Source organism: Scyliorhinus torazame, chromosome 1, assembly GCF_047496885.1.
Source record: "Scyliorhinus torazame isolate Kashiwa2021f chromosome 1, sScyTor2.1, whole genome shotgun sequence".
Classification (NCBI taxonomy): Eukaryota; Metazoa; Chordata; class Chondrichthyes; order Carcharhiniformes; family Scyliorhinidae; genus Scyliorhinus; species Scyliorhinus torazame.
This window is the reverse complement of record NC_092707.1, coordinates 281,107,055-281,132,158: the sequence shown is the minus strand read 5'-3', so window position 1 is coordinate 281,132,158 and position 25,104 is coordinate 281,107,055. Positions and strand designations below refer to the sequence as shown.

The 25,104-nt window shown below is 47.2% G+C and overlaps 1 protein-coding gene across 1 annotated transcript in view; it reads right to left on the bottom strand.

The window, feature by feature from the left end:
• The window catches only part of LOC140421795 (neuroendocrine convertase 2), a 151,174-nt gene that overhangs the window by 44,518 nt on the left and 81,552 nt on the right, over window positions 1-25,104 (bottom strand). Inside the window, exon 8 of the mRNA XM_072506690.1 lies at window positions 8,194-8,369. Within this exon, the coding sequence (XP_072362791.1) occupies window positions 8,194-8,369 (176 nt within the window). The remainder of the gene's footprint in view (window positions 1-8,193; window positions 8,370-25,104) is intronic.

Here is a 25,104-nt window from a genome sequence, read left to right as displayed (position 1 = left end):
TATGACAGACCCTCTCCTCTGTCCCAAGATTAAACCTGGATGTCATCCTCTTCTCTGAGTGAAAAGCACACCAGTGTTCATTGGCCAGGACTGTATGGAAAGAGGGAGGTGCCAGTGGGAAACCAGGATCCCAAGAAACCATATTCCAAGAGGCGTCACGTCCTTCAGGAAAAAAACTGAATTAGAAGAGGGAAGGGAAATGAATTGGAATAAATCCCACCCTGTACTGAAAACACATAATTACATGGAATATAATTAGATAAATATGCCGTTCAGCCCAACTAGTCCATTCTGCACTCAATACCTTTTCTCATCATCCTCTGCTCCCTTCTCCCTTGTGTGTTTATAGTATCCACTTAAACGTATGGTGGAGATGGTGGCATAGTAGCAATGTCACTGGATTTGTAATCCAAAGGCCTGAGCTAATGCTCTGGGGACAGGGGTTCAAACCCCACTACAGTAGCTGGAGGAATTTAAATTCAATTAATAAATCCAAAGCTATTCTCAGTGACGGTGACCATGACAACTGTCATCAATGTTGTAAAAACCCATCTGGCTTACTAACGTCCTTCAGGGAAGGAAATCTTTGGACTGTGGGAGGAAACCGGAGCACCCGGAGGAAGCCCACGCAGACACGGGGAGAATGTGCAAACTCCACACAGTTACCTGAGGCCATATTTGAACCTGGTCCCTGGCGCTGTGAGGCAGCAGTGCTAACCACTGTGCCACCATGCCACCCTAATGAACGGGCAAAAGTTTAAGGTGAGGGGCTTAGAAAGGATTTGTGGAAAAATCTTTCACCCAGAGGGTGGTGGGAGTCTGGAATGCACTGTCTGGGAGGGCAGCAGAGGCAGGAAACCGCAAAATCGTTAAAAGGTACATGGATGAGCACTTGAAAGGTCATCATATTCAAGGCTATGGGCCAAGTGCTGGAAGGTGGGGTTAGTGTAGATTTAGCGTAGTTTTGTCGGTGCTGACTCGATGGGCCAAAAAGCCTCTTCTGTACTGTATGACTCTATGATTATTACTTACCCAGTCTGCCCTCCATGTGACTCTAGACCCAGAGCAACACGCATGACTCTTAACTGCCCTCTGGCTCAGCAAGCCACTCAGATTAAAACACGGGCAGCAAATGCTGGCCTTGCCAGTGATACCCATGTGCCATTAAAGAAGAAGGAAAAAGATAATTTGCTTCAACAGCTCCCTATTTATATTAATGGCATCTCATTTGGCTCCTTTGCAAACAAAGGCAGGATTTTCCACATCCCCACGGTGTGCTTTGCAGCAGAAGAGGCAGCCCGCCATTGGCCAGCAGCAGAATCGGTATGTCCCGCCACTGTCGACGGGGTTTCCGGATGTTGCACTCTCCCCCGCCAGGGGCCACCGTTGACAGGACTGGAAGATCCCACCAATAAGAACAGCCGGGAAAAACCGTTTGCTGTCTCTGTATCCACACTATCAAAACCATCCATGTTGTTAAAGATCTCTGAGGTCACCCCTTAGCCTTCACTTCCGAAGAGCAAAGAGAGCCAGCCTGTCAATCCTTTCCTGATAGCTATAACCTCACAGTTCTGACTCCATCCCAGTAAATCTTTGTTTCACCAGTGCCTTCATATCATGTTAATTCTAATTTTTGAGGACTCGGAGCTATTGTTGTTTGCGTATCTTCACACCCAGATTTACCCTTTTTGGGGAATAGTGGGAAAGTGGTGGAAGGATTTCCGAGCTGATTGTGGAAGGATGTCCGAGCTGATTATTTGGGGAATAGTGGGGGAGTAGTGGAAGGATGTCCGAGCTGATTATTTGGGGAATAGTGGGGAAGTGGTGAAAGTATCTCCGAGCTAATTATTTGGGGAATAGTGGGGAAGCGGTGGAAGGATCTCCCAGCTGATTATTTGAGGACTAGTAGGGAAGTGGTGGAGGAATCTCCGAGCTGATTATTTGTGGAATAGTGGGGAAGTGGTGGAAGGATCTCCAAGCTGATTATCAACCCCTTGTACTGCATTCTGAACACTCCTTCTGTGACCAATAAGTCCTGGCATTGGACTCGAACCCAGAGCTTCTATTCCACAAATAAGACTCTAATAACAGGCACTTGTGTTATGGACTCAAAATCCTTACAAACTAGTCTGATAGTTCAGATCTGGTGCCGCCACCACTAGCAAAGCAAGAAAACCTTCAACCCATCAGTTTTGTCTGGAGATTTCATCCATAATGCGCAGGTGAAAGGCCAGTGTTTTGATTCACCACTGAATCAAATCCCCGCTTATTGTTCGCATTGCAACATGAGACAGACACGCTAATCCTTTCTCATACATTGCAGGAGCTTGTCGACAAACACTGTTTTGAACACTCAGCAGCTCTGGTTCCTTTGCCAGAGGTGCTAAAGCAGAACTAGCTAACAAATGACAAGGTTCCTCACGCCTACATTATACAAACTGACTTCCACAAGTCAGACGTTTCACACAAAGTAGATATTAAATCAAAATGCGAAGACATTTGCATTTTTTAAAAATCCAAAATATTGCCTTCAGTTAAATAGGTAGTTTGGAGACGTTGGAGCTGCTATTCTTGGAGAAGAGAAGACTGAGAAAAGATTTAATAGAGGTCTTCAAAATCATGAGAGGTCTCGACAGGGTGGACAGGGAGAAATTGCTCCACCAGGGAGAGAGGGTTGAGAGCCAGTGACCACCGCTATGAGATGAATGGTTAAAAAAGAACAATGGTGACAGGAACCTTTTTCGAGTTTACAGAGTAGTTTAGGATCTGGAATGCGCTGCATGGGAGTATGGTGGAAGCAGATTTGATCGTGGTTCTCAAAAGGGAATTGGATAAGCATGTGAGGGGAAAACATTTTCAGGGTAAGGCTGGGGGAATGGGATTAGCGAAGTTACTCTTGCAGAGAAGCCAGCACAGGCTCGAGATGCTGAAGCACCTCCATTTGTTTTGTCAACATTCTACTATTGCTTGGTCGCACATCTCTCTGTACAAAGTAAATCCAGTTCTCTTTGAAATACATGAGACCTCAAGGGATACGTTAGCAGCCAGGTTAGAAATTTAGGGGGTTTACACCTATTACTGCAATCGGACATGTATTTGCGAATTACTAATTTACCAGATGGTTGGGAAAAAGCTGGGATGGAATTACATTGGAGGGTGCTTTCAAAAGGCCAGTACAGTTATAACAGGCGATAGGGTCTCCGTCAGTGCTGGAAGATTCTCTGGCATGGTCAGAGAGTGACTGTATTGGTTAGAAGGAGATTCGGGCGGCATAGTGGCACAGTGATTAGCACTGTTGCCTCACAGTGCCAGGGACCGGGTTCAATTCTGGTCTAGGGTCACTGACTGTGTGGAATTTGCACGTTCTCCCTGTGTCTGCGTGGATTTCCTCCGGGTGCTGCGGTTTCCTCCAACAGTCCAAAGATGTGCAGGTTTGGAGGACTGGCCATGTTAAATTGCCCCTTAATGTGCAGGTCAGGCTATGGGGTTATGGGGAGAGGACAGAGGAGTGTAAATGGGTAGTTCATTCAAAAAGGGTCAGTGCCGTCTCGGTGGGCAAATGGCCTCCTTCTGGGATTCTATGAGTTTCTGAGTGGTACCAGAGTTACGATCAGTTACTAGTGGAATCAAAAATTTTCCCACCTCTTATTTGTTCTCTGAATGCCCTCTGCCATCTTCTCTCTCTTTCCCACACCTGTTTTTATTAGTCCCCTGGCCTGACCTCCTGATTCTCACACAGCAACTGTTGCTGCAAAATAATGACAGGGGAGCCAAGCTTTAGATGGTAAATGCAACAATGATATGGGATTGGGCCTCACAGAATAAGATGTCACATGATAATTCTCCAAGAATGCTTCCAGGGAGGGGTTCAGATTTTTGGGACATTGGAACCGGTTCTGGGGGTGCTGGGACCATTGCAAATCGGATGGTCTACACCTGGGCAGGACTGGAACCAATGTCCGAGGAGGTGCTTTTGCTAACACTGTTGGGGAGGTTTTAAACTAATGTGGCAGGGGGATGGGAACCAGATTAGGAAGTTAGAGGTCAGTAAAGAGGCAGCAACTAAAGCCAGTAAGGTACTAGATAATAAACTCAATGTGACTAAGGGGAAGAGTAGACTGGGAAGAGATGATGAACGCAAAGGGACAGGTGGTCTGAGGTGCATTTGTTTTAATACGAGAAGGGTAGCAGGTAAGGCAGATGAACTTAGGGCTTGGATTAGTACCTGGGAATATGATGTTAGTGGTATTATTGAGACTTGGTTGAGGGAATGGCAATACTGGCAACTAAATATTCCAGGGTATAGGTAAATGTGGTGGAGGAGTTGCATTACTGGTCAGAGATGATATCACAGCTGTGATTAAGGAGGGCACGATGGAGGATTCGAACACTGAGGCAATATGGGTAAAGCTAAGAAATAGGAAGGGTGCAGTAACATTGTTGGGACTTTACTACTGGCCTCCCAAAAGCGAGCGTGAAGTAGAGGTACAAATAGGTAGACAGATTATAGAAAAATGTAGGAGCAATAGGGTGGTCGTGATGGGAGATTTTAACTCCCCCAACATTGAATGGGACTCATGTAGTGTTGGAGGCGTAAATGGAGCAGAATTTGTAAGGAGCATCCAGGAGAGTTTTTTAGAGCAGTATGTAATTAGTCCAACTCGGGAAGGGGCCATACTGGACCTGGTATTGGGGAATGATCCCAGCCAGGTGGTTGAAGTTTCAGTCGGTGATTACTTTGGGAATAGCGATCACAATTCCGTAAGTTTTAGAATACTCATGGACAAAGACGAGAGTGGTCCTAAAGGAAGAGTGCTAAATTGGGGGAAAGGCCAAGTATAACTAAATTCGGCAGGAGCTAGGGAATGTGGATTGGGAGCAGCTGTTTAAGGGTAAATCCACATCTGAAATGTGGGAGTCTTTTAAGGAAATGTTGATTAGAGTGCAGGACAGACATGTCTCTGTGAAAATGAGGGATAGAAATGGCAAGATTAGGGAACCATGGATGACGGGTGGAATTGTGAGACTAGCTAAGATGAAAATGGAAGCATACATAAGATCTAGGCGACTTAAAACTGATGAAGCTTTGGAGGAATATCGGGAAAGTAGGACAAATCTCAAACGCGCAATAAAGAGGGCTAAAAGGGGTCATGAAATATCTTTGGCTAACAGGGTTAAGGAAAATCCTAAAGCCTTTTATTCATATATAAGGAGCAAGAGGGTAACTACAGAAAGGATTGGCCCACTCAAAGACAAAAGAGGGAATTTATGCGTGGAGTTAGAGGAAATGGGTGAGATTCTTAATGAGTACTTTGCATCGGTATTCACCAAGGAGAGGGACATGACGGATGTTGAGGCTAGGGATGGATGTTTAAATACTTTAGGTCAAGTCGGCACAAGGAAGGGTGAAGTTTTGGGTATTCTAAAAGGCATTAAGGTGGACAAGTCCCCAGGTCCAGAAGGGATCTATCCCAGGTTACTGAGGGAAGCGAGGGACGAAATAGCTGGGGCCTTAACAGATATCGTTGCAGCAGCCTTGAGCACGGGTGAGGTCCCAGAGGACTGGAGAATTGCTAATGTTGTCCCTTTGCTTAAGAAGAGTAGAAGGGATAATCCAGGGAATTACAGACCTGTGAGCTTGACGTCAGTGGTAGGCAAACTGTTGGAGAAGATACTGAGGGATAGGATCTATTCACATTTGGAAGAAAATAGACTTATCAGTGATAGGCAGCATGGTTTTGTGTAGGGAAGGTCATGTCTTACAAACCTATTAGAATTCTTTGAGGAAGTGACAAAGTTAATTGATGAGGGAAGGGCTGTAGATGTCATATACATGGACTTCAGTAAGGCGTTTGATAAAGTTTCCTATGGCAGGAAAAAGTGAAGTCGTATGGGGTTCAGGGTGTACTAGCGAGATGGATAAAGAGCTGACTGGGCAACAGGAGACAGAGAGTAGTGGTGGAAGGGAGTGTCTCCAAATGGAGAAAGGTGACTAGTGGTGTTCCACAGGGATCCGTGCCGGAGCACTATTGTTTATGATATACATAAATGATCTGAACGAAGATATAAGTGGTCTGATTAGCAAGTTTGCAGATGATATTAAGATTGGTGGAGTTGCAGATAGCGAGGAGGACTGTCAGAGAATACAGCAAAATATAGATAGATTGGAGAGTTGGGCAGCGAAATGGCAGATGGAGTTCAATCCAGGCAAATGCGAGGTGATGCATTTTGGAAGATCTAATTCAGGAGCGGACTATACGGTCAATGGAAGAGTCCTGGGGAAAATTGATGTACAGAGAGATCTGGGGCTGGTTTAGCACACTGGGCTAAATAGCTGGATTGTAATGCAGAACAAGGCCAGCAGCGTGGGTTCAATTCCCATAACATCCTCCCCGAACAGGCACCGGAATGTGGCGACTAGGGGCTTTTCACAGTAACTTCATTGAAGCCTACTTGGGACAGTAAGCGATTATTATGGGCAGCACGGTAGCACAGTGGATAGCACTGCGACTTCACAGGGTCCCAGGTTCGATTTCCGGCTTGGGTCACTGTCTGTGCGGAGTCTGCATGTGCTCCCCGTGTCTGCGTGGGTTTCCTCCGGGTGCTCCGGTTTCCTCCCACAGTCCAAAGATGTGCAGGTTAGGTGAATTGGCCATGCTAAATTGCCCTTAGTTTCCAAAAAAGGTAAGGTGGGATTACGGAAATGGGGTGGAAGTGGGGGGGATAGGTTGCTCTTGCCAAGGGCCGGTGCAGACTCGATGGACCGAATGGCCTCCTTCTGCACTGTAAATTCTGTGTGATCTGGGAGTTCAGGTCCATTGTACCCTGAAGGTGGCAACGCAGGTCGATAGAGTGGTCAAGAAGACATACAGCATGCTCGCCTTCATCGGACGGGGTATTGAGTACAAGAGTTGGCAGGTCATGTTACAGTTGTATAGGACTTTGGTTAGGCCACATTTGGAATACTGCATGCAGTTCTGGTCACCAGGGGCTGTTTAGCACAGGGCTAAATCGCTGGCTTTGAAAGCAGACCAGCAGTACGGTTCAATTCCCATACCAGCCTTCCCGAACAGGCGCCGGAATGTGGCGACTAGGGGCTTTTCACAGTAACTTCATTTGAAGCCTACTTGTGACAATAAGCAATTTTCATTTCACATTACTAGAAGGATGTGGATGCTTTAGAGAGGGTGCAGAGGAGGTTCACCAGCATGTTGCCTGGTATGGAGGGTGCTAGCTATGACGAAAGGTTGAGTAGATTAGGATTGTTTTCGTTGGAAAGATGGAGGTTGAGGGGGGACCTGTTTGAGGTCTACAAAATTATGAGAGGTATGGACAGGGTGGATAGCAACAAGCTTTTTCCAAGAGTGGGGGTGTCAATTACTAGGGGTCACGATTTCAAGGTAAGAGGGGGAAAGTTTAAGGGAGATGTGCGTGGAAAGTTTTTTACGCAGAGGGTGGTGGGTGCCTGGAACTCTTTGCCAGCGGAGGTGGTAGAGGCGGGCATGATAGCATCATTCAAGATGCATCTAGACAGATATATGAACGGGCGGGGAACAGAGGGAAGTAGCTCCTTGGAAAATAGGCGACAGGTTTAGATAAAGGATCTGGATCGGCGCTGGCTGTGAGGGCCGAAGGGCCTGTTCCTGTGCTGTAATTTTCTTTGTTCTTTGTTCTTTAATCAGAGACAGTGAAGAAACGGCGATACATTTCCAAGTCAGGATGGTGAGTGGATCGGAGGAGAACTTGTAGGTGGTGCTGTTCCCATGAACCTGCTGCTCTTATTCTGCTAGGTGATAGAGGCCGCAGGTTTGGATGTGTTGCTTTCAGCACATCAACATCGTTCTGTGGCTGATATAAAACTCAATGTTTTGTGTAGGTTTTGAGTATCCGGTAGAATGTGATTTCCTTCACATTTCGCTCTCTGCGGTTACCCCGTCAACAACGTGACCAGTTATGTTCCAGTTCTGGTTAACATGATTGGTCAACAATCAAATCACAGAAGTCAAACATTTCAATCTCAGAAAAAAAGGTACGTATACAATTTCCACCAGGGGATTACTGAATCCATCGGCACAACAGGAATTCACCCTATCACATTTGTGCCGGCAACTACCTTCCTCTTTCCCATACTAGTTTAAACATGTTACAGCAACGAGGTACTTCCTCTGATGACCCTCCCTCCACCTTCCTCACCTTATTGACACCATCAGCCATGGCCTGCAAGGTCAACTCACGAGGCCCATCCACTGTTTTGCCATCATCAGTTGGTCCCCAGCTGGCACTGTAGATATCTATAATCTGAGGCATGTGACTGATCGAAGAGGCTTCTATAATGTCAGTCATGAATGGCTGATCCAGCATACGGATTCCTGTGGAATATTGAGAGGTCATCAGCTTCAATCCATTTCTTAATGTCATAATTATAGTTCATTGGAAATAGCACTGTTTTATTTTAATATGACTAGGCATTTTTTCCCTCAACATTATTATTTTACAATATCTAATTATAATAATAATACTCTTTATCAGTGTCAGAAGTAGACTTACATTAACACTGCAATGAAGGTACTGTGAAAATCCCCTAGCCGCCACATTCCGACACCTGTTCGGGAACACTGAGGGAGAATTCAGAATGTCCAATTCACCTAACAAGCACATCTTTCAGGACTTGTGGGAGGAAACCGGAGCATCCGGAGGAAACCCACGCAGACACGGGGAGAATGTGCAGACTTTGCACAGACAGTGACCCAAGTGGGAATCGAACCTGCTTGAAGCAACAGTGCTAACCCCTATGATTATTCTAATTATTATACAGGATTTGGTATTCCAAGAGATTTCAGTGTCCTTGTAAACAAATCTCTGGAAGTTAAGATGCAATAAACCAGGAAGGTAAATGGTATATTAGTCTTAATTGTAAGGGCACTTAAGTGTAGCAATAAGGAAGTCTTGGTGCAATTATGTAGGACTTTGGGAAGACCACACCTGGAGTACTGTGTACGTGATTGTCCCTTATCCAATAAAGTTATACTTGCCTGGGGCTGGATTTTACATCCCCACCAACTCACCCCCAACCAACAAGGTGTGATTCCGGCTCGGGGTGGGGGATGGGGGAGAGGGCATGAACTATGTTGGATAGCTAGCCCACCACCGCCATGCTGACCACTGAAATCAGCAGCGTGCCATATTTAAATATATAATTAAATATCTCTTAGTCTTGTTTGCAAGTTTATTGACTGGGATAATACACTGCCCATGCTATAATATTTTTATCTCGGGCAAGTGAACAGGTGTAGCCTTGATGAAAAACAATGGGAAAGAAGGAGGGCCACCTCTTTCGATGTGGGTGGGGGCACCCTGTGTGCACAGGGGCACCCAACAATGTCAGCCTCTCTTTCCTCTCACCTCCTATCCTCCAACCGCCCCCCGCCCCCCCCCCCCACCACCACCACCACCCCCATCACCCTCTTCCCAGCGTGCCAGCTTTCTGCCAACTTTCCTTCCATGTCTACCAACCCCCACCCTGTAAAATGCAGGTTCTGGAGTTGGCACGTTTCCCTGAATGATTCCTTGGATCCTGACCTGTAAGGAGGGTTTGAGTAGAATAACCAATATTCACTGGAGTTTAGAAGAATGAGAGGTGATCACATTGAAATGTATGGAATTCCTCAAAGGTTTGACAGGGTAGATGCTGAGAGGCTGTTTCTCCCTGGGCGGGAGATTCTAGAACGCGGAGTCACCGTCACAGCATAAGGGGCAGGTGACTTAGGACTGAGATGAGGAGAAATTTCTTCACTCAGAGGGTGGTGAATCTTTGGAATTCACTACCCCCGGAGAGTTATAGATGCTGAATCATTCAGTATTCTCAAGATTGAGGTTGCTATATTTTTGGACTCAAAGGGAATCAGGTGAAATGGGGATTGGGCAAAAAAAGAAATTAAGGGAGAAGATTAGCCATGATCTCTTTCGTTTAAAAAAATATATATTTTATTACAAACATGTATCAAAACAGGTTACAGCAAACAACACCCCGGGAAACATACTTCCCAACAATCAACTATAACAGTCTGTACAGATTGTTCCCGTTTTTCACCCCCCCTCACCCGACACCCCTGCAACGAACAGCTCCTCAAACACGGTCACAAACATCCCCCACCTTTTCTCGAACACCTCTGCTGAGCCCCTTAACTCATACTTTATCTTCTCTAACTGCACAAAATCGTACAGGTCACCCAACCATGCTGCTACCCCGGGTGGCGATGCCGACCGCCACTCCAGCAAAATTCGCCTGCAATCAGAGAGGCGAAGGCCGCAACATCGGCCTTCCTCCTCTCCATGAGCTCCAGCTTCTCTGAAACCCCAGATATCGCCACCACAGGGTCCGGGTCCACCTCCTTCTCCACTATCCTGGCTAAGACCGCGAACACTCCCACCCAGAAACTTCCCAATTTTTCACAACCCAAAACATATGCTCGTGATAGCCATGATCTTTTTCAATGGCGGAACAGGAATGAGGGGCTGAATTACCATTTCCTACTCCTGTTTGTTACGTTCTTCCACATAGCGATGGGAATGCCCAGTCTATTCCGAGGAATACCCAGTCATTTGTAAGCCCTGAAGTAGAACATTGATTTATGATTGAACATACTATGATTTGTTTTATTACATAATGGAATGAGTGAATATTCCATTATCTGCCATTGCTGTTTACTTTCTAGAGCAGCGTGGGAGTTGTTTTATTGTAAGTTAATTCATTTCAGTATTATTCAGCTTTGATGGACATTATTGATGTTGATTCGCTTCATACCTCCCGATGTCAGAAGCTGCCTCAAACCTGTCTGTGGATGTGCCTCTGTCTTAATATCTTCATAATGGGATGTAAACATTACTGCCACGAGGTTACCTCACTCTCAAAAGCGAGTACAGCCATCATATGCCAACAAGTTAGTATGAGTGTAACAGTCTTAATTTACCATTGTGTGAATTGAATAGTCACACGGTGGTAGGTGGGGGGAGGGGGCGGTGTAGATTTTGAACTAGACTGGAAGGTGGGCATCATTGTCTCCTTGACCCTTAATCAGTTGTTCTAAGTGACTTTTTTAAAAAATTATTCTTTCATGGGATATGGGCATTGCTGGCTTTGCCAGGTTTAATTGCTCATTCCTAATTGCCCTTGAGAAGGTGGTGGTGAGCCACCTTCTTGAACTGTTGCATATATTTCCAAGTCAGGATGGTGAGTGACTTGGAGGGGAGGTTGGAGGAGGTGGTGTTCCCAGGCATCTGCTGCCCTTGTCCTTCTTGGTGGGTAGAGTTCACGGGTGCTTGACAAAGAAGCCTTTGCAAATTGCTGCAATGCATCTTGTAGATTGTACACACAGCTGTCACTGTACATCAGTGGTGGAGGGCGTGACCTTTAAAAGGTGTTGAATGGGGTGCCAATCAAGCAGGCTGCTTTGTCCTGGATGGTGTCGAGCTTCTTGAGTGTTGTTGGAGCTGCACTCATCCAGGCAAATGGAGAGTATTCCACAACACTCCTGACCTGTGCCTTGTATGTGGTGGACTTTGGGGAATCAGGAGGTGAGTTACTCACTTCAGCATTCCCAGTCTCTGACCTGCTCTTGCAGACATTGTATTTATGTGGTACAATTTTGTTTTAAATCATACATAACAGTGCATTTTACAATATTATGTAACAGTGCATTATATAATAGAATAGAAGACCAGGAGATAATGGAGGAACCAAGCCAATATTGTACAATTTGCCTTAACATCCAGAATCAAAATGATCCCATGCTGTTTCTTAGCAGCTGAAAATCTATTTTTTTCAAATCCATATTCATTGTAGAATAATTAGTGCAGAGTGTCGTGTTAATCACCCAGGGGTAACACGGACTGCAATTGGCTGAAGTTGTACTTGAAAGTAGACTCCAAACTTTGGTGTTGGTTCAATAAGCTTTATTGAATTTGTTAAGCAGTGCACACAGTTCGCTATGGGTTTGACACTCTACTAATCTAAGCGTGCTTACTATAACTAACTAGGCCAGACTAGCTCTGAGCCACGTGCGGAAGGTGCTAACTGATATATACACCCTGACAGTCGCTCCAGTTATCACCAGTGGAAAGAGGCAGAGTGTTGATGCCTCGTGTGTTTTATAGTGGGAGAGCACCTTCTAGTGTTCTGCCTGGTGATTGGTTGTGTTCTGTCCTGTGTGTTGATTGGCTGTACTAGGTGTCTGTCACTGCCTGTCTGTATCTCATTGTGTGCATGAGTGCATATCATGACATCTCCCCCTTATATAAAAAAAAATGTTGATTGCTTAGAGCATATGCGACTGTATTTACATGTAGAACTATTTACATCAAATGGCGAGTGGATAAATATATACATAAGAGGTGTCTAGCGTGCAGATACAGAACAAAATTTACAAGATAAATGTCTATAAGTCCAATCTTTGGGGCTTGCGTCTGATCCTTGTCGACCACCTGAGAGGTGGAGGTGGGGTGACGGCACCTTGACAGGTGGGATTGCTGCCAGATTGGTGGCCTCGTGGTGCGAGGCGTCCGGAAGAGGCACAACAACATATGGAAAGGTAGGATCTGGTGGTGGGCAGGCAAGTTTGTGTAGTGCCCTTCTGTTGCACCTGACAATGGAGCCATCAGCCATATGAACTACAAATGATCTGGGAGCAGCCTGTTGAACAACAACAGCTGGAGCTGACCAGCCTCCATCAGGTAGCCTGATGCGAACAGCATCTTGCGGAGATAGCACAGGCAAATCGGTAGCATGAGCATCGTACGTCAGCTTTTGCCGGTTCCTGAGTTGCTGCATCTTTTGCAGCACTGGGAGGTGATCCAGGTCTGGTAAGTGTAAGGCTGGAACAGTCGTCCGCAGGTCTCTATTCATGAGGAGTTGAGCCGGAGACATACCAGTGGACAGAGGGGTTGCCCTGTGCGCCAACAGCACAAGGTTGAAGTCAGAAGCAGAGTCCGCAGCCTTGCAGAGCAGTTGCTTCACTATATGGACTCCTTTCTCGACCTTCCTGTTGGACTGTGGGTAGTGTGGGCTTGAGGTAATGTGGTTGAATTGGTACGACTTGGCGAAATTGGACCACTCTTGGCTGTGGAAGCAGGGACCATTTCACTCATGACAGTGAGTGGAATGCCATGCCTGGCAAATGTCTCCTTGAAGGCCTTGATGACTGTCCTTGATGTGAGGTCTGACAGCTTCAAAACTTCTGGGTAATTTGAGAAGTAATCTATGATGAGCACATAGTCACGCCCATTGGCGTGAAAAAGGTTGATTTCCACCTTGGACCACGGAGAGGTCACGATCTCATGTTGCTGGAGGTTTCTTTTGTTTGAGCAGGCTGGAAATGCTGGCAGGTCGCACAATTGAGGACCATGTTGGATAGGTCCTGGCTGATTCCAGGCTAATAGACAGCTTGCCGGGCCCTGCGCCTACACTTTTCGACACCTAGGTGTCCCTCGTGGATTTGTTTGAGCACTAAGCTCTGCAGACTGTGAGGAATAACAATACGATCTAGCTTGAGGAGGATCCCCTCGACAACTGTCAGGTCGTCCTTAACATTAAAGAACTGAGGGCATTGCCCTTTTTGCCAGCCATTTGCAAGGTGGTGCATTACACGCTGCAGAAGAGGGTCCTTGGCAGTCTCTTCTCGAATGTTGATCACTCTTTCATCTGAGGCCGGGAGGTTGCTGGCACACAGCTGCACCTGTGCCTCAATTTGGCGGATGAAGTCAATGTGTTCACAGGGCGAGGTGATGGAGCGTGACAGGGCATCCGCAATTATCAGCTCCTTGCCCGGTGTGTATCCTAACTCACCAGTTAGGAGTCGGAGGAGAATGCGCTGAAGCCTGGGCGTCATGTCATTCAAGCCCTTATGAATGATATGGACCAAGGGTCTGTGGTCAGTCTCCACTGTGAATGTAGGTAGGCCATAGACGTAGTCATGGAACTTTACAATGCCGGTTAGGAGGCCCAGGCACTCTTTTTCTATTTGGCCGTACCTCTATTCAGTAGGAGTCATGGCCCTTGACACATAAGCAACTGGAGCCCAGGACGAGGAGTCATCCCTCTGGAGGAGCACCGCACCAATGCCGTCCTGGCTTGCGTCCGTGGAATTTTTTGTTTCCCTGTCCGGGTCAAAAAACGCTAGTACCGGAGCAGTGGTGAGCTTTGCTTTGAGCTCAAGCCACTCTCCTTGATGTGTGGGTAGCCACCGGAATGCAATGGACTTCTTGAAAATGAAATGAAAATCACTTATTGTCACAAGTAGGCTTCAAATGAAGTTACTGTGAAACGCCCCTAGTCGCCACATTCCGGCACCTGTTCGGGGAGGCTGTTATGGGAATTGAACAGTGCTGCTGGCCTGCCTTGGTCTGCTTTCAAAGCCAGCAATTTAGCCCTGTGCTAAACAGCCCCTCGCTATTTCTTCGCCAGATGCCTGAGAGCCGTGGTGTGTGAGGCCAAGTTGGGATTGAATTTTCCCAAGAAGTTCACCATTCCGAGGAAGCATAGTACTGCCTTCTTGTCTTCCGGGGTCTTGATGGCGTTAATGGCCTTGAACCTGTCCGAATCTGGTCGCCAACCCTGCTGGGATATCTGGTCGCCCAAGAACTTGATGGTTGACATGCCAAAGGAGCACTTGGCCTTGTTCAGCTTGAGGCCGTTTGCATGGACACGTCAAAAGACTTGTTTAGACGAGATATGTGTTCCTCGGGAGTCATGGACCATATGATTACATCATCTACGTAGACACGCACACCCTCAATGCCCTCCATCATCTGCTCCATGATCCTGTGGAAGATTTCAGAGGTTGAGACAACACCGAACGGCATACGGTTATAACAGTACCTTCCAAATGGTGTGTTGAATGTGCAGAGCTTCCTGCTGGACTTGTCCAGTTGTATCTGCCAGAAACCACACGATGCATCTAGCTTCGTGAAGAATTTGGCGTGTGCCATCTCACTGGTCAGTTCCTCCCGCTTCGGGATCGGATCGTATTCCCGCATTATGTTCTGGTTAAGATCTTTGGGATCTATGCATATCCGCAACTCTCCTGAGGGCTTCTTCATACAGACCATCGAGCTAACCCAGTCAGTTGGTTCCGTCACTTTAGAGATTATGCCCTGGTCTTGGGGCTCCTGCAGCTGTACCTTTAAACGTTCCTTCAGAGGAGCCGGCACCCGCCGTGGTGCATGGAGTATAGGCGTGGCATCAGGCCTGAGTAGGATCTTGTAGCAGTACGGCAGAGTGCCCATTCCATCAAACACATCCGAATATTGGGCAAGGATGTCATTAATGTCAGCCTGAAGATCCACATTGGAAGAAGACATGGCATGGACTCGCTGTACGAGGTTGAGTAGCTTGCATGCATGGGCACCGAGCAGGGATGCCTTATCAGACTTGACGATTTCGAATCGCTGTGTGACATTGATGGTCTTGTTGGAGACAAATAGATGGCAAGATCCTAGTGCAGTTATGGCATTGCCATTATAATCGAGGAGCTGGCAGGCTGGCGGAAGAATTTTTGGTTGCTTTTTAATGCGGTCAAAATCAGCTTGAGAGATGAGATTGGCAGAAGCACCAGTGTCCAGCTTGAACTGGATGCTGCATTGGTTAACGTGTATGACAGCACACTATTCGTCCGCGGAATCCACATTGAGGATAGATAGGCGTCTTGCTGAATTTGAAGACGCATACTCGCATGTAGTGATGATGCCCACACGATAGGGGGACTCCAGGCATTCGTCCTCTAGATCCGTAGTGCTACCAGGATCAGAATCCAGTAAACCTTGCTGTACACATCGAACGCGCTTGCGTTGGAATTGGGATTGCTGGCCCTTGACTGGTGGTGCAGACCTGCACAAGGTTGCATAATGTCCAGGCTTCCTGCAATTTAAACATCACCTGCCTTTTGCAGGGCATTGCCGCTTTAAGTGGGCGGTGCCGCAGTTTGGGCATGTCATGACGTTGGCGTTATTACGCTCCGTGCGTCGTCGCACATGCGCAGTGCAGTCAGCCGACGTTCGCACCTGCGCAGTTTGGTTTTCGGCCGCTTCGTTCTCCCGTTCGTGTTGAGCATGTGTGGGGCCCCGGGAAAAGCTCACGAAATGGCTGCTTTCATCGATACTGAGGCGCTGCATCCGGGCGATGGCCTGTACACTCTCGTGGGAAGCAAGTTTTTCGTATTCTGCCGATTTGAAACGGAAGTACTGATTTCTCGCATGCTCATGCACTATACACGTCTCGATTGCGACTGGCAGGGTCATGTGCTTAATTTTGAGGAGCTGCTCCCGCAAGGAATCGGAGTGCACCCCAAACACAATCTGATCCCTGATCATGGAATCATCGGTTGCACCATAATTGCAGGACTGCGCTAGTATATGGAGATGAGTTAGAAAGGATTGGAACGGTTCATCCTTACCCTGAAGACGTTGCTGGAAGATACAGCGCTCAAAGGTCTCGTTTGTTTCGACTTCACAGTGACTGTCGAACTTCTTCAAAACGGTCTTGAATTTGGTCTTGTCCTGGTCATCAGTAAAATTAAGCGAGTTGAAAATTTGGATGGCTTGGTCCCCTGCAGTTGATAGGAGCAGCGCGGATTTTCTGGCATCGGATGCATCCTCGAGGTCTGAGGCCTCAATGTAGAGAAGGAACCTTTGCTTGAAGACCCAGCAGTTGGCGTCGAGATTGCCGAAGATCCGTAGCTGTGGAGGGCCTCGATCTTCTACATGCCGGTGGAAGGCACTTGCTGGTCGTCACGGAATCACTCAAAGTAAACCACTTAGAGATAGTAGACTACTGGTACCATGTTGTGTTAATCACCCAGGGGTAACACGTACTGCAACTGGATGCAGTTGTACTTGAAAGTAGACTCCAAACTTTGGTGTTGGTTCAATAAGCTGTGTGCAGTGCACACAGTTTGCTGTGGGTTTGACACTCTACTAATCTAAGCGTGCTTACTATAACTAACTAGACCAGACTAGCTCTGAGCCACGTGTAGAAGGTGCTAACTGATTTATACACCCTGACTGTCACTCCAGTTGTCACCAGTGGAAGGAGGCAGAGTGTTGATGCCTCGTGTGTTTTATAGTGGGAAACCACCTTCCAGTGTTCTGCCTGGTGATTGGTTGTGTTCTGTCCTGTGTGTTGATTGACTGTACTGGGTGTCTGCCATTGCCTGTCTGTATCTCATTATGTGCATTAGTGCATGTCATGACACAGAGGGTCATAGGTATCCTGGTCATGCTCAGCAGCTGCAGCCCATCGCTGGTCACCAAGCGATTGCGAACTGAATTTAGGAAGATTAACCATGCCACTGGTGCGTGACCTTTGTGACCTGAGGGTTGATTTTCTATCTGAGCCACGTTATGAGGACAGAAGCAGCTGTGTGAATCACAATGCAGGGAAATCTTTGTGATTGGAATGGAAGGCAGATATTTTGGTGACATCTATTGTAATTTGATATAGACTAGATTGCACAGGAGACTAGGCATTTAGATGAGTGTGGATAATTTGAAAATTTGTGGGGCTGGAGAGGGTTACAGTGATAGGGCGGGGGGATGGGAGACCATGGAGGGATTTGAAAACAAGGATGATAATTTTAAAATCAAGGTGGTCAAGGAGCCAGTCTAGGTAAGTGAGCACAGGGATGAATGGGACTTGATGTGAGTTAAGGCTGAAGGGTTGGATGGTGCGTGTTTATCTTTTTAGTAATTTCTTTTGATAGTGTGTTAGAATATTCTAGTTTATTCTTGCTACTGGAAGCTTATTTCTCTATCTGGATCACTTTATGAAAATAAGGAAGCATCCAAGTGACAGAGTATGTCATATCTGTGCACCTATGTTTTAGGGTGCTATTGGAGGACAACCACTGGATGAAGTATTTGTCCAAGCTGAACATGTTACTGAATAACGCTGAAAATATTGAGAAGAAAATAGAATGGCACATGAGGGAATGCAGTACTTTACGGTATCAATGTATTGTTTGGAGAGAATTTGTTGTCAATTCTAGCATCGTACGTGGCAATGTAATGTCAGGATTTTTAAAAACTCATGTGTATCAGGGCAATATCTCACCACTGCTCAATTAGTATCCCCACATACCTAGCACTCAAAATCAGATTCCAATTATGTCACATCCCTCAGATCTCCCAGCAGTCCAGGAGGAGGTAGAGTGGTCAACTGCAGCCATTTTGAGGGGGAGACAGTGACATAGTGGTATTGTCACTGGACCAGTAATCCAGAGATGCAGGGTAATGCTCTGGGAACATGGGTCTGAATCCCACCTTGGGCAGATAGTGGAATCTGAATTCAATAACAAAAATCTGGAATTAATGATAACCATGAAACCATTGTCGATTGTTGTAAACATCCATCTGGTTCACTAATGTCCTTCAGGGAAGGTAAGATCCTTACCTGGTCTGGCCTACATGTGTCGCCATCTGGGATGGCCACTTCCCGATTACAAAATGGACACTTTGCAAAGATTGCAGGGGAAATGGACAGTGCTGAGAAAACAAGCAGGCTCAGAGCTTGTCTGTATATTGGAGCCGCAGCTCCCAGACAAGACCAAAACTGTAAACCCATTAGCATACTAATGGCCCATCTCCGGGAACAAAAGAGTAACATTTGAGTAACCGATACTAAGGCAGACACCCCGGCGCCAGAGGAGACCGAAACAAAGCAGGCCAACGGCCACCTAGGACACGCCCAGCCATCAGGGCACCCACCCCTTTACTGGATGAAATCAATAGGAATGATCAAGAAATGGCCCAATTGATTGGGGCCAAGTTCAAGGCCCGCCCAAAAGCACATGAAGTCCCTTCAGGTATAAGAAGAAGGCCCCGAGAGAGAATCGCTCTCTTGGACTTGGCTCCCACAGCGGAGAGACCTGTCCACCAGCTGCACCAGAAGCAAGTAAGTCCAAGGTCAACGCTCGCTACCAGACGGATGACCTTAGCTGTTTCCCCTCTACCACTTCGACCCCAGCAGCCTCAGAACCGAACAACGGCCATTGTTCCTCTGACTGAGTGGGCGCTCGAAGCTAAGTATAGGCTTTAGCAGTAGTGATAGTTTAGTCTGTAGTATTTCGTGCATGAGTGGATATTACTGTGTGTGTAAATAAAAAGCATTGACTTTGAACTAACTAACTGGTGTACCGAGTCTTTGATCAGTATTCGGTTTTGAACCTTGTGGCGGTATCGAAAGATACCTGGCGACTCTAGAGCAAACTTAATTAGGATTGAGGAAGGCGACCATATTGACCGCCATATTCAGAGCCAACCAAAGAGAGCAACATTTACTGGCGACTCTGGTGGGACCCGACCTAGAAGTGGCCTAGTCACTTCGAGAGAACCAAAATTTGAATTGGAATCCAATTGGAAACAGAAAAACCACAAGTGTGAGAATGATACTGATCAAACCTCCGAGATTCGGAAGTGTGTTAATGCATGCGTACTAACAGGGATATAAGGTAAACCTGAGAGATTTTGTTGCGTAAAACAGTCGGGAGTTTTGTCGGCCGGAAAATAGCGTAAGCCGTACCTGTGTTTACATTACCACGTTATCACCCCCTGTTCCAAATTCAGTAGAGAACACAGAGATAAAGAGAAAATGGCAAGAAAGGCAATGGAACGCCTTATGAACCCCCAAGAATTCGAGGTCGCAGCGACCAGTAGAGTAGGACAGTGTCCCGTATGGGAAGAAGAGATCAGAAAATATCTCAAAGGGAAAGGATGGCCCCTTTGATATGAATTCTGCGTCAATGACAAAACAGGTCCCGGGAGTATAGGACATACTTGGTGAGAGAACATGTCAGAGATTCATAAGAAGAGCTTGGGGGAAGCTCGCAAGCTGATGGCACTCGTGCCCTGCTTGGCACAATTGCGAGGCACAGAGGAGGTTGTTAGGACGCTCCGTAGAGAGATTGAGGAGAGAGACAGAAATAGTGAAGGAGATGTGAGCGACTTTAAGAAGGAGATTAAGGAGTTAATAGAACAGTTAGCAGCGAGGGACAGTGAGGTGGATGATGCCAAGTGGGCACACCAGTCTTGTCTTGCCCATTTGAGTAGTTTTCAGACCCAGTACGATAAGGCCAACAGGACACGCAACGCGCGGTCTTGGTAAGACAAGAAACCGAGCAACAGGTAGAGCAATTGCAGTAACAGTGCAATGATTTGAAAGCAGCCCTACGAGCGCTCCACACTTCCATGGTGGAACAAAGGCAGAGCTCCGTAGATCACGCAAAGTGCCAGAAACAAATTGCAGAATTGCAATTTCTGCTTTCTGTCCAGAATTGCTTTCAAAGTACGTTTGGACCCCAGTTAGACCAGGAAAACGGCCCCGATTGGCAGGAGTTAAACGAAACTGCCCACAGATATGTACATGGGACATGTACGTAAGAAAAACCCCAGAAAAGGAAAGCACCCCAACCCCCAACTGAACAGGCAGAACACAGCCCATGAACCCTGTAACCACGCACCGCAGGGTCGCAGCAGAAGGAAATGCAGATTTCCTATATACAACACCGTTAACCGTGACCCAATTACGGGACGCGTGTGGAAAAATTACACCGTTCCTTCCCACATCTGACCCCCACCAGCTTTTCGCTAGAGTTAAACAGCAGGCGACCATGTACGGCCTGGACGAAAAGGAGCAAGTGAAGCTCACAGTTTTAAGCCTCGACTCTTCAGTCGGGGCAGCCCTTCCCGACCCACAGAATGTAGGAGGAGGCACACTCCAAGAAATGCACACAGCGATCCTGGATGCGATCGGCTATAACAGAGGAGATCCCATAGAAGGCCTAAACGAGTGTAGGCAAAAGAAAACAGAGCACCCCAGAGTGTTTGCTGGATGCTTGTGGATACACTTCACAGCAGTATTTGGAGAGTTAGCCTGCGCCCATTTGTCCGCGGATAATATGGCCAAATGGACTCGGATCCTAGTCTCTCATGCAACAGAGGCAGGACAGAGAGCTTGCGCAAATTACGACCCCTCAGACGAGGCCCACAACAAGAAATGGGTTTTGAAAAGATTGTCCCGCCTTTGGGAACAATCCATCCAAGGCAAAACCGCATTTGCAAAACCAGAGGAAGAGCAGGCAGACATGCATCCAGTTAGGACGCACCAGAACCCCGCATGGGTAAATGAGGGCAGGAACAGCCCACCACAGCCTAAATCCCAGGAATGCTACAATTTTGGACAATTAGGACACTATGCACGAGAGTGCAACACGCCCAAAAGCAGCAGAGAAACCAACAGACAGGCACCCTAAATAAGAATAGAGCAAAGCCAATCCATAGTGTTAGCACCCGTTCAGAGAACACAGACATGAACGGCACTGACTGACGGTATTCAGGCTCCCCAGCTTGGGTCTGCGACACCCTTTGGGACAAGTCCGATAGACCGGTAGTAGCAGGCAAAGTCCGGAGATACCCCGTAGAATTTCTTTGGGACACAGGAGGGTCCCGCACCACGCTCAATTCCTCCACGCTGTTTCAATGAGACACGTGGTCCACAATAGACACCATCACACTCAGCGACTTTACAGGTCACTTACAACAAGGACACATCACAGCCCCTGTAGCGATACAAATAGGGAACATTATGACTAAACACCATGTAGTTTTGGTCGATCTACCCCAGACAGCTGAACACACCCTAGGAATCGACTTTATGAGCTCCCACAACCTCTCATTTGATCCGGTAAATAAATGTGTATGGAGGATGATAAAGGCAGCATGAGCCCCCGCCACGCTCACAGTTGGAGACTATGCAAACAGAATCAGCGCAGTAGGAGACTTCTGGTTCGACCCTCGAGCCATTAGTCAGGACAAACAGGTTAGGAAAGTCCTACAGCAACACAAAGCAGCATTTGCACAGCACAAGCACGACTGTGGCAAGATAGCTGGCTTAGTGAATATTACAGGTCCCGACCCCAAAAGCAGTACGGTTTTCCCCAAGAGGCAGAGGGAGAAATCTCCAAAGTAATACAGAGTTTGCTTGATCAAGGCTTACTCCGATCAGTAGCCTCCACGAATAACGCACCGATTTGGCCTGTCAGGAAACCGGATGGATCATGGCGACAGACCATTGATTACTGGGAACTGAACAAAGTAACCCCAGTAGCAGCCCCCACCGTAGCCACGAGTCCCGAGACCATGCTCAAACAGGGACTCCAGTCAAATTTTTTTTCGGTTTTGGACATTAGCAACGGCTTTTAGTCCATTCCATTGGATAAAGCGTGCCAATACAAATTCGCCTTTACATTCCAGGGACAACAATACACGTGGACGTGCCTTCCACAAGGCTTCCACAACTCCACCTCCATTTTCCACCGACAGCTGGCAAATGGACTAGCAAAATTTTCCCAACCAGATTGTCTGGTCCAGTATGTAGATGACTTGCTACTACAGACAGACACAAAGGGAGAGTATATTTCACTTCTCGCCGAACTCCTAGCACTCCTAAAACAGATTGGATGTAAAGTCAAGCCCAAGAAGGCCCAGATTTTGCAGGAAAAATTGATTTACTTGGATACAGTAATCACTCAGAGTAAACGCGAGATCGAGCAAAAGAAAATTGACTCGAACGTCAAATTGCCCCTTCCCCATAATGTCTCAGCCCGCCGGTCATTTCTAGGACTGGTTGGCTACTGCAGAAACCATATCAACGGTTTCGCCACAAAAGCAGCGCCCCTATCCGACCTTCTCAAGAAACAAGCACCTTGGGAATGGCTTCCACAGCACACGGATGCCGTGGATGCTTTAAAGAGAGCCCTCAGCACAGCCCCCGCATAACAGGTCCCAGATCCACTTTCCCCGTACGCAATCGAAGTAGCAAGCACTGACTGAACCCTTTCGGCCATGCTCCTCCAGGAACGCCATGACTGATTAGGCCCCGTGGCATACGCCTCACGCGTGTTAGATCCTGTCGAGCAAGGATTTTCTGCCTGCGAAAGGCACCTGCTCGCAGTTTTTTGGGCAGTACAGTACTTCGCCTACATTACAGGACTCAACCCCATCACCATTCTCACTGAACACACCCCAACACAGCTATTACTAGACGGTCGACTTAAAGATGGAACAGTCAGCCAAATCCACGCAGCCCGTTGGACCCTTCTTTTACAGGGACGGGACATTACAGTTAAAAGAACCAAGACCCGCACTTTCCTAGCCGACAATTTGCAATATGCAGGTACCCCACATGAGTGTGAGATCATCACCACAGACCATAATTCAGGCCCATTAATACCTAAGTCAGCTCCCAGGAAAGCAGGTAATACACCCCAGAGACCCCAGCCCACAGACACGTGCGCGCCCCTGAAAATTTATGTGGATGGCTCCTCCACAGTTTTGAATGGAAAGAGAATCACCGGTTGCGGCATTTATGTAGAGGACGAGCAGGGACGCGCCCTTGAAGAGATTTCATTAAAGTTGCCAGGACATCTAGGCTTGCAGGCAGCAGAACTTGCAGCCATAGCTTATATTGTTGATCACCTGACTCGTTTCTGACCCCAGCAGACATATATTCGGACAGTTTATATGTCTGCAATAGTTTAACAGAATTCCTACCCCTGTGCGAAACTAGAGGATTTGTTTCCGCAGACGGAAGGCCCCTATCCTCAGCCCCATTACTCCGGCATATCCTAGAGACAGCTAAAGATAGGAAATATGGTAACATTAAGGTTCGCAGTCATCACCGTTCTTCCCCCCCTGGTAACGTAAACGCAGACGCCCTAGCAAAGGCAGGTTCCAGACATAGTTACTTTTGGAACCCCCCCGAGAGCACCGCAGTACACGCGGTTCAGGTCTCACAGACCAACATTCAGGATCTAGCGAAAGCCCAAAAGGAAGATGAAAAGCTTAGGGAAGTTTTAAAAGGAACCTTCCCAGCCTCGTACGATAAGTTTAAGAATGCAATCACCACACACAACGGCGTGATTTTGAAAGACGGCATTTATGTAGTTCCCAGCCAGGACAGGAACCAGATTATTTGTCAGTTCCATGACAATCATGGACACCAAGGCCTTGAACCCACCCTAACCCACCTCAGACCTCTCTGCTGGTGGCCTGATTTAAATGCCCATTACATTGAAAATTGCTTGATCTGTGCCCAGAACAATCCGGATAGATATGCAAGAAAGGCTCAGATTAGTCACACCCGCCCCGTTAATGGCCCCTGGACGAATTTGCAGATAGATTACATAGGACCCCTACCCCCCTACAGAAATGATTTTAAGTATGTGTTGGTGGTCATCGACACCTTCACAAAATGGGTGGAAGCTTTTCCATCCAGAACAAGTACGGCGAAAATCCTAACACAGCACATCTTTACAAGATGGGGCCTCCCACGCAGTATAGAGTCCGATCAAGGCTCCCATTTTACAGGACGAGTAATGAAGAACGTCCTCACAATTTTCGGAATTAGGCAGAAGTTTCACATAGCCTACCACCCCCAGTCAAGCGGCATTGTAGAGAGGAAGAACAGGACTTTAAAAACCACTCTCAGGAAAATGGTGCAACAGAACAACAGCACCTGGGATTCAGTTCTCCCAATCGCTTTAAGGTACCTGTGAAACACAGTATCCACATCCACAGGATACACGCCCCACACCCTCATGACCGGACGCCCCATGAAAGGGACAGAGTATTTATTAGGACTGGATTTGGCCAGCCCTGCAGTCACCGCCCTCACGCATGAAAATGCTGTACAGCAGCTTATTGAAAATATAAAGGCAGCTCAGCTCGCAGCAGCTGTGAGAGTTATGACCAGGATGAAACAAAGCAAAGCTTGTTTCAATAAAACAATACACGCCACCGAGTTTGTAGTAGGGCAGCAAGTGATGCTTTCCCGATACAACCCCAGTTCATTCCTTTCCCCAATATTTTCCGGACCGTACTCCATTTCAGACAAAGTCAGCCCCTCGGTATACAAGATCACATATCCCAACAGCAAGTCTGCATGGTTTCACATAAACCAGCTTAAGGCTTATGGCTCATAGAACAACCATGCACACCACATCTCACTCGCAGCAGCAGACGATCACGCCCCGCCCACAGATGCCGCATTCCTACCCTCCC